Source organism: Temnothorax americanus, unplaced genomic scaffold, assembly GCF_048541705.1.
Source record: "Temnothorax americanus isolate GAGA-0224 unplaced genomic scaffold, ASM4854170v1 Scaffold106, whole genome shotgun sequence".
NCBI classification, from domain to species: domain Eukaryota; kingdom Metazoa; phylum Arthropoda; class Insecta; order Hymenoptera; family Formicidae; genus Temnothorax; species Temnothorax americanus.
In genome coordinates, this window is record NW_027509238.1 from 27,293 (window position 1) to 44,027 (window position 16,735).

Below are 16,735 nucleotides of genomic sequence, written 5' to 3' on the forward strand. Positions count from 1 at the left end.
TTCTGCTACGCATTATAAATGCATATATTTATATATATATATATATATATATACTTATTACAATACATCATCGTTATTATTGTTTACTTATAGCACTCGCGTTTGCTCAACAAGTAGGCGATACGAGAGAAAACGATGAAAATATAAATTACTTAGAACATTGTAATGTACGTCAGTAAATATCAATAAGCTAGAGTCTCGGGACTCTTATTATTCAATATATTTTACAGTGGAATTCAGAGATACGATGCCAGATCTCTCTGGACCGATTTCTTCTGTACAATTTCAATTAGTCAGCGTAATTAATGCCTCTACGATATCGCCCCTGTGTTCCCTGAGAGTTTGTTCAGCCAAGATCCGACTGATCTCCATCTCCTTCATCTGAAAGCAGAAGACACCACGAGGTCTCGCAGGTTCCAGGTTTGGATTTCCAAGCGGAGCCTAGCCGTGTACTCACAATCAAGTCGACGTCCTCTTTCTTAATGGACACTTTGAGCAACTCCTTCTCCTTCGCCTTCTTCTCCGCGGCCTCCTTGTCTCGACGGTCGCCGATTATGCTCAGGGCCTGTTAGACACTCTTTTTAATACGAAAACCGAGTTAACCTCGAATCAGCACCCGGGATCGACGCGAGTAGCGTGGAGACGGGCTGGAATTCTAGTTTACCCGAGGGAGGAGGAGGACAAGCGAGAACACTCACGCAGGAAAATCCATCGGACGACGAGATCTCCTTCTCCTCGGCGTAATCGGTCACCTTCTCCAGGTCCGCCGCGCCGCTGTCGTACTTGGCCGCCTTTTTCTGCGACTTCTCCTGCTGCACCTCGTCCGAGTCCCCGTTCACGTCGTCGTCCGCCATCGTTCGCGCCAGTTCAGCGAAAATAAACCTAATATTAATTGTTATTCGACCGCATAAACGGATATCGAAGTTATCGCCCGGTCATCGAAAGCTGACGAAAGTGCCAATCCACCGCCATGCTAACCTTAACCTCACCCCTGCACGTTTTATCTGCATCTTTTGCACCTCGCGGTTTCCCGTTCTCTCTCTCTTCCCGACATTCCCGAAGCTCCGGTAACTTTAGCCGGTCAACTTCGACTTTATTAATTTTTTTTTTTTTAATCGTTTGTTGGTCGTTTGTTGGTGATTGTTGGCCTAATTACAACGTTTGTTGGTTCTTAATTTTTTTGTAAATTAAAAAAGAAAAATTAACGTTAAGTTAGCCGGAAAAAACTCATTTTTAATTAAAAAACGGCCTAATCGATGCGTAATTGTTTGCTGATGATTGTTGGTCTAATTTTAGTGTTTGTTGGTTTATTATTAGTCTTAAAAACGAAAAATTATCTCGGTAATCGACACTGAACATGCTCTGCGACCACATGCGCATGCTCAGTGGCCGCACGCGCATGCAAAAGTGCGCGAATTTGAAACGTATGTATACTTATATAATGCATATCACTTATTGTTAGCTTTTAATGATGAATATATCTTATATAATATATCAAAGTACATACGTGGGCGGAAGGGCTTTGGGTAAATATCCCGTTTAAAGGACCCACTTCCGATGACCTTGAATTTGACATATATTGTCAAGGACACTCTCCCGAGTAACATGCAAGAAGTGATTTTAGTCGGGCTTTAAACAGTTAAATACTACCTACATAGGTTAGATGACACGCGCTTTAAAAGTATTTAACTGTTTAAAGCGCGTCACTAATCTACAAAAACGGGGGGTCGGGGTGAACCTAGGTTCGCGTGGAAAGTGTATGCGTGAACTATTTCGACATATTTATTAGTCATTTATACCTTTTAAAACTCAAAATAGCTGCTATATTTTCCAAACTTTTTTTGTTTATAATTTTTTAATAAAAAGCGACCCCCGACTAAAATCACTTGCATGTTACTCGGGAGGGTGTCCTTGACAATATATGTCAAATTCAAGGTCATCGGAAGTGGGTCTCCTAAACGGGATATTTACCCAAAGCCCTCCCGCCCACGTATGTACTTTGATATATCATATAAGATATATTCATCATTGAAAGCTAACAATAAGTGATATGCATTATATAAGTATAAATACGTTTCAAATTTGCGCACTTTTGCATGCGCGTGCGGCCACTGAGCATGCGCATGTGGCCGCAGAGCATGTTCAGTGTCGATTACCGAGATAATTTATCGTTTTTAAGACTAATAATAAACCAACAACGCTAAAATTAGACCAACAATCATCAGCAAACGATTACGCATTGATTAGGCCGTTTTTTAATTAAAAATGAGTTTTTTCCGGCTAACTTAACGTTAATTTTTCTTTTTTAATTTACAAAAAAATTAAGAACCAACAAACGTTGTAATTAGGCCAACAATCACCAGCAAACGACCAACAAACGATTAAACAAAGAAAAATTAATAAAGTCGAAGTTGACCAGCTAAGTTACCGGAGCTCATTCCCGACGCAGACGCTTCGCTGCGGCGAGTGCGGCATGTATCTATCTCGTTTCAGAATTCAGACGCGGGGGGTTCTAGGGAGTGCAAGCGAGACGAGAGCGGACCTTCGTTTTTCCTGGTTTTTCCTTAAGATTGGCAGACTGGTTCTAGGTTCTAGGTTGTTGACAGGTTTAAGTTAGGTTCGCGCGAGCGGGAAATATTATTGTTGAAAACGTCAGGGAAGAGGAGACACACGTTTATCGCTCATAAATAACGCAGTTGAATTTTCGTGCCGAGATGAGTGCGAAACTGAACAGTTTGCTCAGCCAGAAGGACCGAGCGCAGCTGCACGAATTCGTGCGGGAGACCTCGGCTGAGGAGGTAAAGAATGCAAGTCGCGTCGCGAGATATGCCTTGTTATCTACATGCCTTCTTCTTCTCATGTTTGTATTGGCTCCTGCCTCTAATACGAGGTCAATTGGTCAATATGGCCAGCATTCGCCACTGTTTGAATGTTTTTCACTGTTTGATTACTATACGGTTGAGTAGCGAAGTCTAAAAGGCAATTGCAAGCAGACGCAATTGCGCAATAAGCAGTCGCAATACTTCAAAAAAATTTTCCGTTTCGGGCCGAACACGTCCGAACACGTTAAAACGTGTCGTCCGCGTCTACACGCGAAACACGTCCGAACTAGTCCGCGTACGTTGGGCGAATTGTTATCTACATGCCGATTGTTTACGAGATTATACGTTAAGATTCTTGATAAGACGGTAATTAGACAATTTATTACAGCTTACAAAGATAATATCGAGCGGAATTTGCAACGCGGACATATCCCGGGTGCTGGACGAAGTCCTGCAGGTATGTTCCGAGTCGGAGGGTCTCTACGCCAAGAGAGTCAAACTTGTGGAGTCCGCCCTGAAGGCACTGGGCAAGGCCAAGGTCTCGATCAGTCACGCGAACGAGATCGTGAATCGGATAGTGGTGGACTTTCCTAAATACCCGAAGCTGCATCTGGTCAAACTGGTTGACTTCTGTCTCGCTAGTATTCGAAACAATGATGACGAATTCAGAAGGTACACGCACTTCGCAGCTCCTTATTACGACGGAAATAGGAAAGAAACTAACGTTACGACATGTTGCAGTTGGAAGGAGCTATTGCCTGTCTTGTTGGAAGTGTTGGAGGAAGAGAAATATATTAGTCACATGAACGGCGAGGTTTCTGGCACCAAATACAAGTCTATTATTGTTAATAACATATGCAACAGTGAATGGGATACGCAGATAATGCCCTCGCTGGCGAGAATGTTTAGGTAAGAGTTGTCGATGGAAGAAGTAAATAGTAAATGCATAATTGAGAAACTAATGACTTTTTTTATACTTAGAGATATATCCTTGGAGAAGGAGGATCATGCTATGGTAATCACAGTACTCTGCAAAAGATTACAAGATATATCTCTTGAGGAACTGCCTCCTCTTGTGCATCAATTGTTAAGATTGTGCGCTAATCAGGATAGTAAATATCTCTTGGAAGCCTTACGAAAGTATTTCACCCTACGCTTCTCGCAAACTGACGATACTGACACTTTTGAGACTATAGGTAAGAAAAATATAGTGATGTAGTTTATTTATATATAACACTGTATTAATTATATAATATTAATTAACTATATATAACGTACGTATACCATTACATTATAAACAGAGAAACATACGATACAGGTATATGATCAATAAAATTTAATTGTATAATATAATTTTAAAATTATGTAAGGAGAGTCTAAAAGAATTTAATTTTAGTTATAATTTCTGAGTTACGTCTTTAAATTATGTATGATATACATATTTTTCTTTACAGATCTTAATTTTTAATTGGTGAATTACAGATGTGGTAAATCCGAAAGAAGTTCAAGGCATTGAAAGCACAGTATTGTATCATATATCTCAAGCGGCAGAATTGAATCACCAACATATAAGAGACTACATCAAGTATTTCAAAAGCGTGTCACATACCCCTGAAGCTATATTAGAGCCTTTCATGCTGTCCGTGCTGCTCACAGTTGCTTCTATTGATGAAAATCAGGTGATTAATACGTTAATTCTCGCATATTTTAATGCTTATCTTATACTTTGACTCAATGTAATTTTTTAGATTTTCGAAATGCTGCGAGCGGTCATTAATAAACGAAACGAAAATGACAATAAACGGAAAAATAGTGCGTGGTTGAGAAAATTGATTCCTGATTCTTGTAGCATAACGGCTGTGATAGGAAACGTCATCGAGGCGAGGTAAATATGCATTGCATTATATGAAACCTTAATATATCAAATCTTTTAATACATTACTACATTATTTTAATTATTTAGTAACAGGGATCGTCATTTAGTATTGAAAGGCCTCGTGGATCTCGCATTTGTTCTTATGGCTGCTGAGAATAAAATGAAAACGGGTGCGCATCCTTTATGGCAGATCGGTACAAAGATACTCCAAAAGATTATGAGAAAGCATCACGAAACGGTCGCGACTATATTTCAAATGTTGATTAATAAAATAACCGCCGGTGGATCGTGTATTTTTCAATATACCGGTAGGATCTGATAAATGTTCTGATTAGTTAACTAATTATCGTAAAGCTCGTTATTTATAATTTAAACATTGTGGCACAGCTGTTATTATTTATCGTTTATTTACAGATTGTTTAGCGTATATGTGCCGCAAGTTAACAGTTCTGGTACTGGACCATCAAGATTCTATAATAATACTTTTCGACCAGATCTCATCTATACCTGGAGAGATTGCCACTTTTATCGTATCCGCGATATTTCCATTGATACGAGTCTCAGTCAGCATAAGAGAACATTTAGTCTTAACATTGAGAAAGGCTCTCTATAGAAAGGGTACGTCTAATCGACAAATGGCGGTCAGTGGGATTTTGGAAATGTTAAGGAATGTGAAAATGCACTCTCTGAGCGGCCTTGCGATGAGCTCTAGTCAGTACGGAAATTCATCGACTGGCGCGAGTTCCACGTCCATTTTGACTCAGGTTTTATTACTCGTATCGTTAGATAAATTTTCGCAACTGTAAAATTACTACGTGTTCCGACATTGTTTCGCAGGTGACATTAGAGAGAGGTACTCAAGCAACAGGATCTACCGCAAGATACAATAGAACTTTATGTTATGATGTATTGGGCATTTTAAGAAGATGTTTCACTCATGAATGTGAAGTTCGATTACACTTATACAATGGTACGCGAGATTAGAACAGAGATTATGTTACCTTCTTCGCTAAAAGATTATAAAGTAATTGATTAATCAATCTAGGTTTGCATGAAGCCATGTTGAAAAATATCGAGATAACGGAATATATATTAGAGATGATATTGCCGCATTTCAAAACCTTTTTTGAGACGGACGAGAACGTTGTGGTACCAGTTAAGCTGGAATTATGTACGGCTGTCCAAGGGGACCAAGTTATATTGCAAGAACCTCTGGCGGAACTGATACTCACACTGCAAAAGATTTACATCAAATCGGCCTTAATGAAATCATCTTTTGTAGATGAATTGGCTATTATCTTGGAATCGCTCTGTAGGCGGATGCCGCGACTTGAGACAGAACATCTTAATCTGGTGAGTTAAGTGGAAGATTAGACTTAATAAAATTTAAAATTATTTGCACGTATAATATTTTAATGTTATTATTTTTGACATATTTATTTCAACAGAATGACAAACTTGACATAAGCAACTCCAGCACCAAGGCTCAAGAAAAATTACAGAATATTCTTTTAACGATAAAGATTTACGAAGCTCTCATATCCTTTAGAATTGGCGCCTGGTCTGTAAACTGTACAGATACCGCGCACAATGTTAAAAATTTATTCAAAGGATACATGAGATTTGTTGAATTTACTAAGGTAATTAAATTATATGTTGCATGTATTTGTAATTGATATAAACCTTATCTTCAATTCTGTAGCACATACCAAAGGCTAAGAAGGGAGAAGGGAAAAATAAAAAGACACAGAACGATCCAAATAATACGACTATAAAGAAAGCTGGCCGGTCGGGCAGTGTAAAATTACAGCCCAGCATCGTGGACTTGTCTACAGTGCACAAAAGTTTGTCGCTCTTCTACTTGAAATCCGTTCCCTGGGCAACTGCGGATCAAGCAGCCATACTGATAGATTACCACGATTTTTATCATTATGTCCTGCGAACACTGTTGCAAATTTTGCACAGTGTTAAGTCGTTAACGGAATACAATTTACGGAAGCATAAGGAACAATATTTGAAGACCTATTTCGAAATTGGAAAGTAAGAAACATTGTGAAAGTCATCTGTGTTCGTGCAGACTCTAACGTCTTCCTTTTTTTCTTGCAGATTGTTGTATGATTACATTATACTAGATTTAAACAAAGTTCTCGAAACGGACGAACCGGGCACTATATTAGCAATGGAATGTTTCAAAGAGTTATGTTGCTTAATCTGCACCATCTTCTCTTCCGAATTGCCGCATTTCCTCGACATTGTTGTTCGTAAGTGTTTAAAATGTTAAAATAAGGGAATGCATACTCCTATCATATGTAATATTCTTCTTACAGCTAATAAGTCAACCCAAGCGGAAAATCTTAACGCGCAATTGGAGAACATGACTGCTGCTTTACGTGCGAGCTTCAGGACATTCTTTAGCGAGAAAGAGGAACATGAGGAGAATTCCAAACAGATACTTAGCATATTATTGGATATTATATATCAACTGACGCGGGAGATCAATTTTTATGAAACAAATGGCACTGAAGTCAGTATCTTTTTTATAATTATTTTCATCAATTTTCAAAATAGAGAACATATAAAATACCATCAATGAACCGGTTATCTGTTAAGGTATTTGATTCGATGATGAAATTCACACAACTGGAAAATATGAATCCTCAAGCTTCTTTGACTATTTTCCAAATTCTGCTATGGATAGAAGAGCGCAACAAGGAACATGGGGAGTTATTAATCGATATCGCTCATGCGTTGTGCGACAAAATGGGTAGCATCGACAAGGTATATAATGAGTATATAATAATAACGTATACAAGTTCTATTGTACCTAATATTTATCTTATTGTTACCGTACGTAAGAATGCAAAGAGAAAGAATTTCTCGTTAAGTAGTATATTATTTATTTGCAGGCTGACGTATCGGAAAATAATAAATATAAAATTATTCATGAAGATACAGCGGACAAACTTTACAATTTGATAAATAGCTCGGTAAAGGAAAAATTGGACAATGTATCTTGGTTGTTGGTGCGTCTTAAGGCCGAGCAAAATGTCGTTTGCTCACCTGGCACGGATCTCGAAGAACGTGTGTACATTTCCATATTCTAAAAGCTCTGTATTTATTTTCTCATAGTAATATTAAAATCTCCAAATGCAGATCAAGAAAAACTGAGAACGCAAGAACGGAGCTTATGCAGACAGCTGTCGCACATTATACAGATACTTTGGACATTAGCTAACGTCGCTATTAAACCGGGACCATCCACGGACATTATGTTTAAAAATTTACAAATCTTGTACAACTTGCTTAGCAATCTTACAAAATATTTCCATGGAAAATCCAGTAAACAAAATGCAGCGTTTCAATCAGTGAAGTAAGAGTCTCTTTCATACTTTATAAATTTTATTTAATAAGTTATATTGATTTTTTTTCTCTATAAAATACAAATTTTTCATATAATTTCAGATTTATTCAAGTGATTCAGTCAGCTGGGAAACCATTAAAATCTGCGTTTTATAATTTAATAACGCATACTGAGGTATTCATCTAAAATATAATTTAATCTTGTTACATGTAGAAATAATAATATATATTCGCGTGTGTATATAGGAAAATCAAAATGTATCGAAGAAGGCTCATTCGAACACGCAAAAGAACAAGATTTTGAAGGAGACCAAAATTATACCCCGCGTGGTATTTGAAATCGAACAATTTCACAACGAGGTTTTATCACTCGATAAAAAAACCGGCGTAAGTATTTATACTGTATATTTAAGAAATTGACATACCATATTTAGAAGAGATATTTGAATGAGAGAATAGAAGCAACTGCGATGTATGTATTTATTTAGGTTCCACTTGAAACTTACATAAAGCACAGCATAACGCGAGATTTCCGTATAAAAAACACGCAATTGGCGGAAGCACTGGAGAAGATGGATATAAGCACGGTAGGGGAAAAAAATACGATAAAGTATTGTTCAAAGTTTGGTATCCCTTAATCTTTATACTCGACATTCTATTTAACAGCTAGATACACAGAACTCTCGTCGCAGCAACGACGCATCTAATTCAGATATAAATGATGTGTCTGTCGAATCGTCTACAGAAACACCATCTTCAAAACGACCTAGGAAAAGCGACACGTCCTTAAAATCGCCTACAGAATCCCCGCCTTCAAAACGTTCTAGAAGATCGTCAGAATCTTGAAACCACAAGTGCCTTATCTGAGATGCCTCGTACATACATCTTTGACCCTCATTTTGATACAAAGTTTAATTTTACATTCTACATTAATATGTTTTTTTTTTCCAATATATATATATATATATATATATATATATATATATATAAAAGTCTAGTTACATCATGGGTCATATATAAAGAAGAACACGTTTATCAAGTATAAATATTCTATTACAATGTTGAATTAAAGTATAATAAACTAAAATACAATAACTCGCGTCATCTCATCAATTATAGGATTAGTAATCCTCAAGTTTATATATTTGCATTTTATTTGCGATCCCATTCTACTTAACATTCTTGACTCAGTGAACTATAGTGAATTTCCACGTTAGAGCCCGGGCCACAAGAAGATAAAGACGAGTAGTTTCTAGAGTAAAGTTCAAATTCCAGTATAGGATATGGTTCACTGGCCTGACACGACTTAAAATTGTACTAGAGACGAATTATGCGACAAAGTCCAGAGGTCTGTTGAATCCACCCTTTCTGTTCATATATTGCCTGTATTTTCTTTTCAAAATGACATGAACCGCACCTACGTCGTTTCCCTCTACCTTCTTGCCTTTAGTGGTGTCAAAGTCGCAGAATCCCATTATTCTCATCATCTCTTGCTCCTCGGGTGTTTTGCCTTGAAGATCTGCCTCTGTAATACAAAAGTACTTACAGTTAATTTTTTTGTAATCGTTATATTACTTTCTTTCAATGGTGTATTAATCTTTTAAATGCACAAAGACATAAAGCGCTTTTTTTTAAATAAATATAATAGAAGAGCATCTGGATACCTGTGATAATGGGTCGTTCGTTTCCTGAAGGTTTCGGCTTTGTCCTCGTCGATCTGTCGCGCGACCTATCGCGTTCACGCGATCTGGATCTGCTGTACGATCTCCTATGTCTGTCTCGTTCGCGTTCTCGCTCCCTATCCCTGTCCCTTGACTTTACCCTGTCTCGCTCTACGGATCTATCAACATTTAGAAAGCTCAATGTTTACGAATGTCGACGGGACGTAATAGGTGAACCAAAAGGAAATCTTTTTCAGATCTACCTCCGTCTTCTCTCTCGCGACCGTCTTCTCCGTCGATCTCTGTCGCGATCTCGTTCTCGGGACCGATCTCTCCGTCTTGCTGGCGATGGAGTGCGGCTTCGACCCATTCTATATAGGTGTTCAAATTCACATGTATTTTTAACGCTTCACTGAAATTAATTTAGAGATGTAAAGATTAAGAAGATCGCATAATAACATCGTGAAAGGGTTGGAGAACAACCAAGACCTTGAAATATTGATTTTAACTAAAAGGATGCTCTCCGTTGTGCACATAAAAAAAGCTATAATTTTTAAATAACGTAATACAAAAATTATGCTCGTGAGCGGTTGATACTTACAGGGATTGTTTATTTTCGTTTAATTTAACAAAAAACAAAATAAGAAATGAACATTTCTTTCTCGCATTAATTTCTAAATAACATTTTCGCGCACTGTACAGGTTATGTTCTTCAGGTGTTTTCAGGACTTCAGGTACTCACGCGCCACTGCGGGTGCACCGGTGCAGTGAAGCTATCGAAAATATCGAGATGTATTGAATCGAATCGAATCGCGCGAGGCGATACGATCGAGGGACCGAGTTTGAAGAATTTTCGGTGTTGTCTATTTTTTTACTTGTCATTGAACGGTTTGACGGTCACGGTGCGTCTTATAACCGCTGCTTCTTTCTCGACGTAGTTTAAAATATCGGGCCCTACCACTATAGTGCAGTACCACTTACCACTTCTCGATCAAGATGCCAAGAAAGGCCTCTGTAAGTGCGAATCAGACAACTGCAGCCGATGCAGTTGCACTAAAAAACAACAACAGTGCACTGATTCGTGCAAATGCAAAAAAACTATTTGTAACTATGTAAGTATAAATATTTCATTAATTTATTATGTACAATAAATATGTATTATAATTAGGCCCGGTTTCATATCAACGTGATTTTAATCTAATCGGTCGATTAAACTCACCCTTCGTCTCTTTCTAACTGTTCCCCTAGAAAGAGACGAAGAGTGAGTTTAATCGACCGATATTACATTAAAATCACGTTGGTGAAACCGCGGGCCTTAATGTGTTTTATCTCAGGAAAAAAATTATGTCGATCGTTTGGCCCATACAAGTGACAAACTATCGGTTGAGCAACAAAAAAATTAAGACTTATAAAAATATAAATTAACTATTTATTTTTTTTTATACGTATATATATGTATATGTTTTAGGAGAATCCCAATAATCGCATCAAGGTGCATAAAGACGTTGATTTATCAAAAGCAGAAAGAGTTGCCATTCGAAAAAATCTAGACGAGTTAACAAAAAGAGTACAATTATTGGAGGAATCACGTACAAATTCGCGTGGATGCAGGGAGCTGCGTAAGGTCGTGCAAGATCGAATTAAGTATAGAGGGCATAAGAGATGTTTTGTCGAGTGCGAACGCCGAAAGAAACTGATTCGAGCAGGTGAAAGCGTAAGTAAATGTGTATTTGCAATTATTAGAGAAAATTTATCTAATTATTAAAATAAGAACATGGGATTACTTTTTCAACTGTATTTTACAATTGAATTTCTGCGGAACACAAGTTGGTCTTCTTATGTATTTTACATATTGTATATCTCATAAATTTGTGTATCTAAATGAAAATATTGTTTGTTACAGGTTGTGTGATATAAACTTCATTGGCGATTGTACTATTGAAGTAGGTGAATCGAATGGATCAATAATTGCAAGACTTGAAGTATTGAACGAAGCCGAACGATTTGAATTTGGACGTGTTAAAGTCTGATTATAGAGTAGTGTCAAATTACATTGTTTAATATGTTTTATTTTTACATGATTAACATTTCTTTTACAATTACAAATGTAATTTAAAATAATTTAAGGAAGATGTATTTTCTCGTGAATTATATATTATACATAATGGTGACAAAAGCCACAATAAAATGATAATAAAATTAGGTGTTGAATACAAACAGCAAAATAAATAATATTTATCTTTAAAGACAAGTTTATATGAGAGTGATAAATATTAAAGATCTAACCGTTTTATCATAACATAATAACATTTTCTATTATTCTACAAGTAAAATTTTAAGAACAAAATATATATTTCATGTTCTGCCAAATTGATGTACTAACACATAAATTGTATATGTAAATAACTTTTAAAAAATTTTTTCTTAATTTATACCAGGCCTATGCATTCGAACATTCAAACAAATACTTTTTGTATATTGTACGTATGAAAATAAAAATTGAAGTTTTGAAAATACTAACATTTTATGTCTCTTTAATAATATTTAACTTTCAAACGTGTATATACATGAAATAAAGACGTGATATCAATTTAGAAATTTTGTTTGAAATTTAAATTCTCAGAAGCCTTTAAATTTTATAATCTTGATGTTTTATCTTTGAACTATTGTACGTTTGCAGTCTTATGACATGAGAAGGAAAATTTTTTTATGGGCAATTAATAGTTCAAATTTTGCTCACAATTTCAGGATGCTAAAGTGACTCAATTACCGACAATTACAATCAAAGGTCTAATTTTGAAACGGCTTTATAGATCGCAAAATCCTTTTACAGGAGTAAAGTATAGGTACTAATGAAGGGTGGGAATGTAAAATAATTAGTAATAATTGAAAAAAAATTAAAAATGCTGTTACCTCATTTTCTAATATAAACAGTTGTATAAGTAATATGTACGAAATGAAATGTTCCCACCCTTTAGAAGACGTGCACAAACAATAACGTACCTTTGAAATTGAGATTCAAAGCCTGGAATAAAAATGAGACGTTCGAAGAAATTATAAACCTATAACCATGTCTATCCTTGTCTATCATCATTGTCTATACAAGGACAGATATAGAATTCGGACGGTAATACAAACGGCTTTAGGATCCCTTTATAACGTTCCAGTTATTAAAGAATTAATAATTTTATTGTACATTGTTATTATAAAGCAATTCTTTACATATCTCAGAAATAAAGAAGAAAAAAAATGGCATTTTTTGATATATTTATTTAAATAATAATTTCATGCGAGACGCCATTTTGTTACAAAATAGCCTCAGTGGCATAGGGACTCTAGTTTTGGCGTAGTAGTCGGCCTAATTTGATTGGTCTAGGGACTTTGACGGCTTGAGTTTCCGGTTTTTGCTCCAGTTGGTGCTGAAATCGACGTATCTCTCATGAATCTCGTGATAAACCTCACGGAACCTGTCGCCTGTCACCGTTTACAATCTCCCATCGATTTTACGTACCTACAACAATGACGTCAGATGATTGACTTTTACCTAAAAACATCACGTAAATTCAACTTGACAGTGTAAATTCAGCCGTTAAAGGCCTTCTACAGAAAAACCAAGGTATGTTTCGTTTAATATGTGCGACTGATATTCCGATAATATCAGCCCTGACGTGGCTGCTTTTTGCCACCAAATTGTTTTTCATAAAATAAAATTATGTCGAAACAATTACATGTAAATAGGTGGATTATTAATTTTCGACTGTGACTTACACGATTCACGAAGACCAATTGCGGGGTTTTTGCATTCAGTTCCTTACGTCCAACTTGTCAATCCTATTTTCTAAATTGTTCATTCAGAAAGTTAGAAATGGACGCTGTTCCTTTGATGTTGCTGGAGGAGGATGTTGAACGGGGTGGCAAGGAAAGACCCGATCATGAGATAGAGGATGACTTTGCCTACAGGAACAATGTGCATAATGCAGATATCAAGATACGAATGGGTAATCGTGCAACATTACAGAAATTTAAAATTACGTTGACATATGCTTGCTATAATGCACTCATAATTGTGATGATCAAGATTTGTAATAATGGTTGTAAAATCGTGACGTTGCAACGTAATCTTGTAATATATGAATTCCACGCAATGTTCATTCTAATTAGGCGTTAACATTGAATTTGTCTAGGCTTCTTGCGGAAGGTTTATGGTTTACTGACCATCCAGATCCTGATGACAGTCGCGCTGGCCTCAGTGTTTGTCATGAGCTCGACCGTGAAATTATACGTGAAGGATAAGTAAGTATTCCTCTTCTCTCCTTGTATATTTAATTCGCGCTATTAGATGGGAGAAATGTCGTTAATTATTTTGTTTGTTGTCCAGCCTAGGGTGGAGCATGAGTTTAGTGTTTTTCTTAACAATGGGAATTTTAATCGCTTTGATGATCAAAAGGAGGGATCATCCTGCCAACTTGATTCTCCTAGGCGCATTTGTAAGTACGAGAAATAGATGATTATTGTTAACTCCGTTGTACGCGATACCTGTAACCATTTGCTCTGGAAATTGCAGACGCTGGTGATGGCGTATAACGTCGGAGTCATGGTGTCCATGTACGATACCACAGTTGTCCTGGAAGCTCTGTTTATAACACTGACAGTTTTGCTCAGCTTGACAGCTTACACCTTTCAAACCAAACGAGACTTCTCATTTCTAGGATTTGGGTAAGTCTCTTTCTCGATCTCTCTCTCGTGTCTCAAGAGTCCTACAATCGTTCGTCTTTCTCTTCACTTTCAACAGATTGTTCATCGGACTCTGGTGCCTTTTGCTTGGAAGTGTGATGCAGATCTTCGTTCAGAGCACCGCGCTGGAATTGGCCATGAGCATCGGAGGTGCACTGTTGTTCTGCCTGTTCATTGTTTTCGACACGCAACTTATAATGCACACTCTCTCGCCCGAGGAGTATATTTTGGCGACGATTAACATCTATCTAGATATAATCAATTTGTTCTCTCATATATTACGAGTGCTTGCTATTTCAAGGCAGTAAACAGTATTTGTCATGGGTAGCGACTGTGTTTATACACGACTTGAAGGGTTCTGTTCGGGGCCGTTAGGGACGCGCAATAGTCGCTACCCATGACGATCGTCGTATCGTCGACGATACGTATATACGCGAAATCCAGGTCTATACATAAGCTTGTATTTTTTATCAAGTGTTTTTAGCTCTTGAAATATAATTTAGGGTGCCGTTTTCTAGTATCAGATATAATGAATTGTCTGTGAATGAAAAATAGACAAATTTGACAGTTTTGTTTTTAATATTTTATTGTGACAAACGCAAAAATATATCAAAATTACGACGTTTCCATGGCGGCCGTTACATCTTCTGTATATTTGCCCTTGTCCTTACCCAACGCAGCCAGTCTACCCTTGCTTCGCCTATCGATAATCTTTTTACGATCTTTATCCATTTTCAACTTAACAATAACCGTCTGGAACAATAATATGGCAAGTTAAATTCGAGTGCGAGGAAATTGCAAAGTTGAAAGAAACTTGCAACAATATGAAATCAGAGCCAATCTTTCTGCATCAATTAGATCAAGCAAGACTCGTCGACAAATGTGCAGGAAAACCCTGCACAAAGTTTCCAAGTCAAGCTATTTGTCTAATTCTATGTGAATGGATTGGGTTGGTTCATCATGAATATAAAGATGGTGCAAGATTCCGAATATGTTCATTAATCGTAATACGCCCACATCAGTCTTACCTTAGAAGGATCGATGCCGACATAGACATTAGCACTATTTGCCTTCTCACGTTGAATTCGCTCAATGTATATCACGAATTTCTTCCTGTATACCTGGACAACTTTTCCTACTTGCTGACCCTTGTAGTGGCCACGTACTACCTTTAAAAAAAAAATGCATTGTAGACACCCGTTTGGGTTTAACTCCTATTTTGAATTTCTTTGAAGCATAAATTCTCCAAAATTCTTATCGTGAAAATGGAGCAGCTTATATTCTCGCTAATATGTATCATGTAAGTTATGCTCGTGTTGTGCTCATATACTTAGTGTTCATATATTTATATTGTAACGTTTGCAATTAAAATGTATGCACTCGCATGTTTCAGTATTAACATTTAGATATCTTAGTACCCAGTGACATTAATATGAACACAGTGTATAAAGCGCAGAAGCTGGAACTTGAAACAATCGACTCACCTGTACTTCATCGTCCTTGCGAATCGGCATCGACCGCACATTGTACTTTTGTCGCAGCTCCTTGGACAGCGGCGCGGACATGAGCCGCCGTCTGATGTGAGAAGGCGCTGTGAAGTGCCGCTTTCTGTTCTTCCTGCGCGAGGAGGATACCAGGCGATTGTACTTCATCCTCGTAGACTCTGCAACGAAAATCAATTGTAGATAGGAAATAAGTGATACCGACCTTAAATTTGTTCGCGGTATCGATTTCAATGTTGCTGTATATACTGCGTCGAGACGCAAATGCCTCGCGACGTGACGGTTCAGGTTATACGACGATGCAACGTGTCGAAGTCGACGCGATTTTTCTCACACGGCGGAAAATAAGACCGACGGGCGTGAATAGCGATTCTGCAAATTCTCATTTGTGTGAAATATCGCTTCGTTTCTCGCCGATTCGGCCAGATTCCGCGCGATTAATATCCCACTCAACTCACCGAACAGCTCAACGCGGCGGCTTTAACCGGAAGAACATTACTAGTACTAGGCACTAGGCGAAATGCGACTACTTGCGCAACACGCGGCGCAACGAACGCCGCGACAGCCAATCACCTACCGTCGCACCGCGCACGTATCTACCTCATTTCCGGAAAAAACGGACAGAATTATAGCTCGGAGAAAGCGGGACATTCAATTATTAGACATCTCGATTTACATAACGACAGAAATTTCACGTTTTTTTTTCTAGAATTTTTGCTGCACTAGAATCACAACCGAAAAATACTATTAAGCTCTCTTTAACATTTTAAAATTAAACAA

At 37.4% G+C, this 16,735-nt stretch overlaps 5 protein-coding genes and 2 long non-coding RNA genes across 9 annotated transcripts; 3 read left to right on the top strand and 4 right to left on the bottom strand.

The window, feature by feature from the left end:
* Positions 1-6: 6 nt before the first annotated feature.
* Positions 7-1,331, bottom strand: LOC143903800 (huntingtin-interacting protein K). The gene is made up of 4 exons (XM_077417771.1): positions 979-1,331; positions 699-882; positions 458-565; positions 7-381 (listed from the first exon to the last, which is right to left on the bottom strand). The coding sequence occupies exons 1-4, from the start codon at positions 1,008-1,010 to the stop codon at positions 286-288; spliced, it is 420 nt and encodes a 139-aa protein (XP_077273897.1). The 5' UTR covers positions 1,011-1,331; the 3' UTR covers positions 7-285.
* Positions 1,332-2,584: 1,253 nt separating this feature from the next.
* Fanci (Fanconi anemia complementation group I) lies at positions 2,585-8,921 on the top strand. The gene is made up of 21 exons (XM_077417782.1): positions 2,585-2,798; positions 3,211-3,494; positions 3,564-3,731; positions 3,804-4,018; positions 4,305-4,501; positions 4,571-4,707; positions 4,786-5,006; positions 5,113-5,462; positions 5,536-5,668; positions 5,744-6,051; positions 6,147-6,338; positions 6,401-6,738; positions 6,805-6,959; positions 7,026-7,222; positions 7,309-7,476; positions 7,605-7,779; positions 7,852-8,068; positions 8,161-8,233; positions 8,305-8,445; positions 8,547-8,645; positions 8,725-8,921. The coding sequence occupies exons 1-21, from the start codon at positions 2,715-2,717 to the stop codon at positions 8,902-8,904; spliced, it is 4,032 nt and encodes a 1,343-aa protein (XP_077273908.1). The 5' UTR covers positions 2,585-2,714; the 3' UTR covers positions 8,905-8,921.
* Positions 8,922-9,035: 114 nt separating this feature from the next.
* On the bottom strand, positions 9,036-10,464 carry Ytr (U4/U6.U5 small nuclear ribonucleoprotein 27 kDa protein yantar). Of its 2 annotated transcripts, none has more exons than XM_077417804.1 (4): positions 10,321-10,464; positions 9,983-10,090; positions 9,723-9,898; positions 9,036-9,583 (listed from the first exon to the last, which is right to left on the bottom strand). In XM_077417804.1, exons 2-4 carry the CDS (start codon positions 10,087-10,089, stop codon positions 9,387-9,389), a joined length of 480 nt encoding a protein of 159 aa, XP_077273930.1. In that variant the 5' UTR covers position 10,090; positions 10,321-10,464; the 3' UTR covers positions 9,036-9,386. The 2 variants fall into 2 exon arrangements, with proteins under 2 accessions (XP_077273930.1, XP_077273921.1); XM_077417795.1 differs by having other exon boundaries at positions 9,983-10,131.
* LOC143903828 (uncharacterized) lies at positions 10,463-12,158 on the top strand. Its single transcript, XR_013258807.1, has 3 exons — positions 10,463-10,831; positions 11,188-11,433; positions 11,623-12,158. It is a non-coding gene; the product is annotated as an uncharacterized LOC143903828 (long non-coding RNA).
* A 983-nt stretch (positions 12,159-13,141) lies between these two features.
* LOC143904121 (protein lifeguard 4-like) lies at positions 13,142-15,080 on the top strand. Of its 2 annotated transcripts, none has more exons than XM_077418463.1 (6): positions 13,142-13,335; positions 13,458-13,717; positions 13,904-14,012; positions 14,098-14,206; positions 14,284-14,435; positions 14,512-15,080. In XM_077418463.1, exons 2-6 carry the CDS (start codon positions 13,585-13,587, stop codon positions 14,759-14,761), a joined length of 753 nt encoding a protein of 250 aa, XP_077274589.1. In that variant the 5' UTR covers positions 13,142-13,335; positions 13,458-13,584; the 3' UTR covers positions 14,762-15,080. The 2 variants fall into 2 exon arrangements, with proteins under 2 accessions (XP_077274589.1, XP_077274580.1); XM_077418454.1 differs by having other exon boundaries at positions 13,143-13,335; positions 13,575-13,717.
* LOC143904158 (uncharacterized) lies at positions 13,919-14,394 on the bottom strand. The gene is made up of 2 exons (XR_013258861.1): positions 14,256-14,394; positions 13,919-14,051 (listed from the first exon to the last, which is right to left on the bottom strand). It is a non-coding gene; the product is annotated as an uncharacterized LOC143904158 (long non-coding RNA).
* Rpl26 (ribosomal protein L26) lies at positions 15,022-16,544 on the bottom strand. Its single transcript, XM_077418533.1, has 4 exons — positions 16,414-16,544; positions 15,938-16,116; positions 15,482-15,622; positions 15,022-15,206 (listed from the first exon to the last, which is right to left on the bottom strand). Exons 2-4 carry the CDS (start codon positions 16,103-16,105, stop codon positions 15,069-15,071), a joined length of 447 nt encoding a protein of 148 aa, XP_077274659.1. The 5' UTR covers positions 16,106-16,116; positions 16,414-16,544; the 3' UTR covers positions 15,022-15,068.
* Between the last annotated feature and the right edge of the window lie 191 nt (positions 16,545-16,735).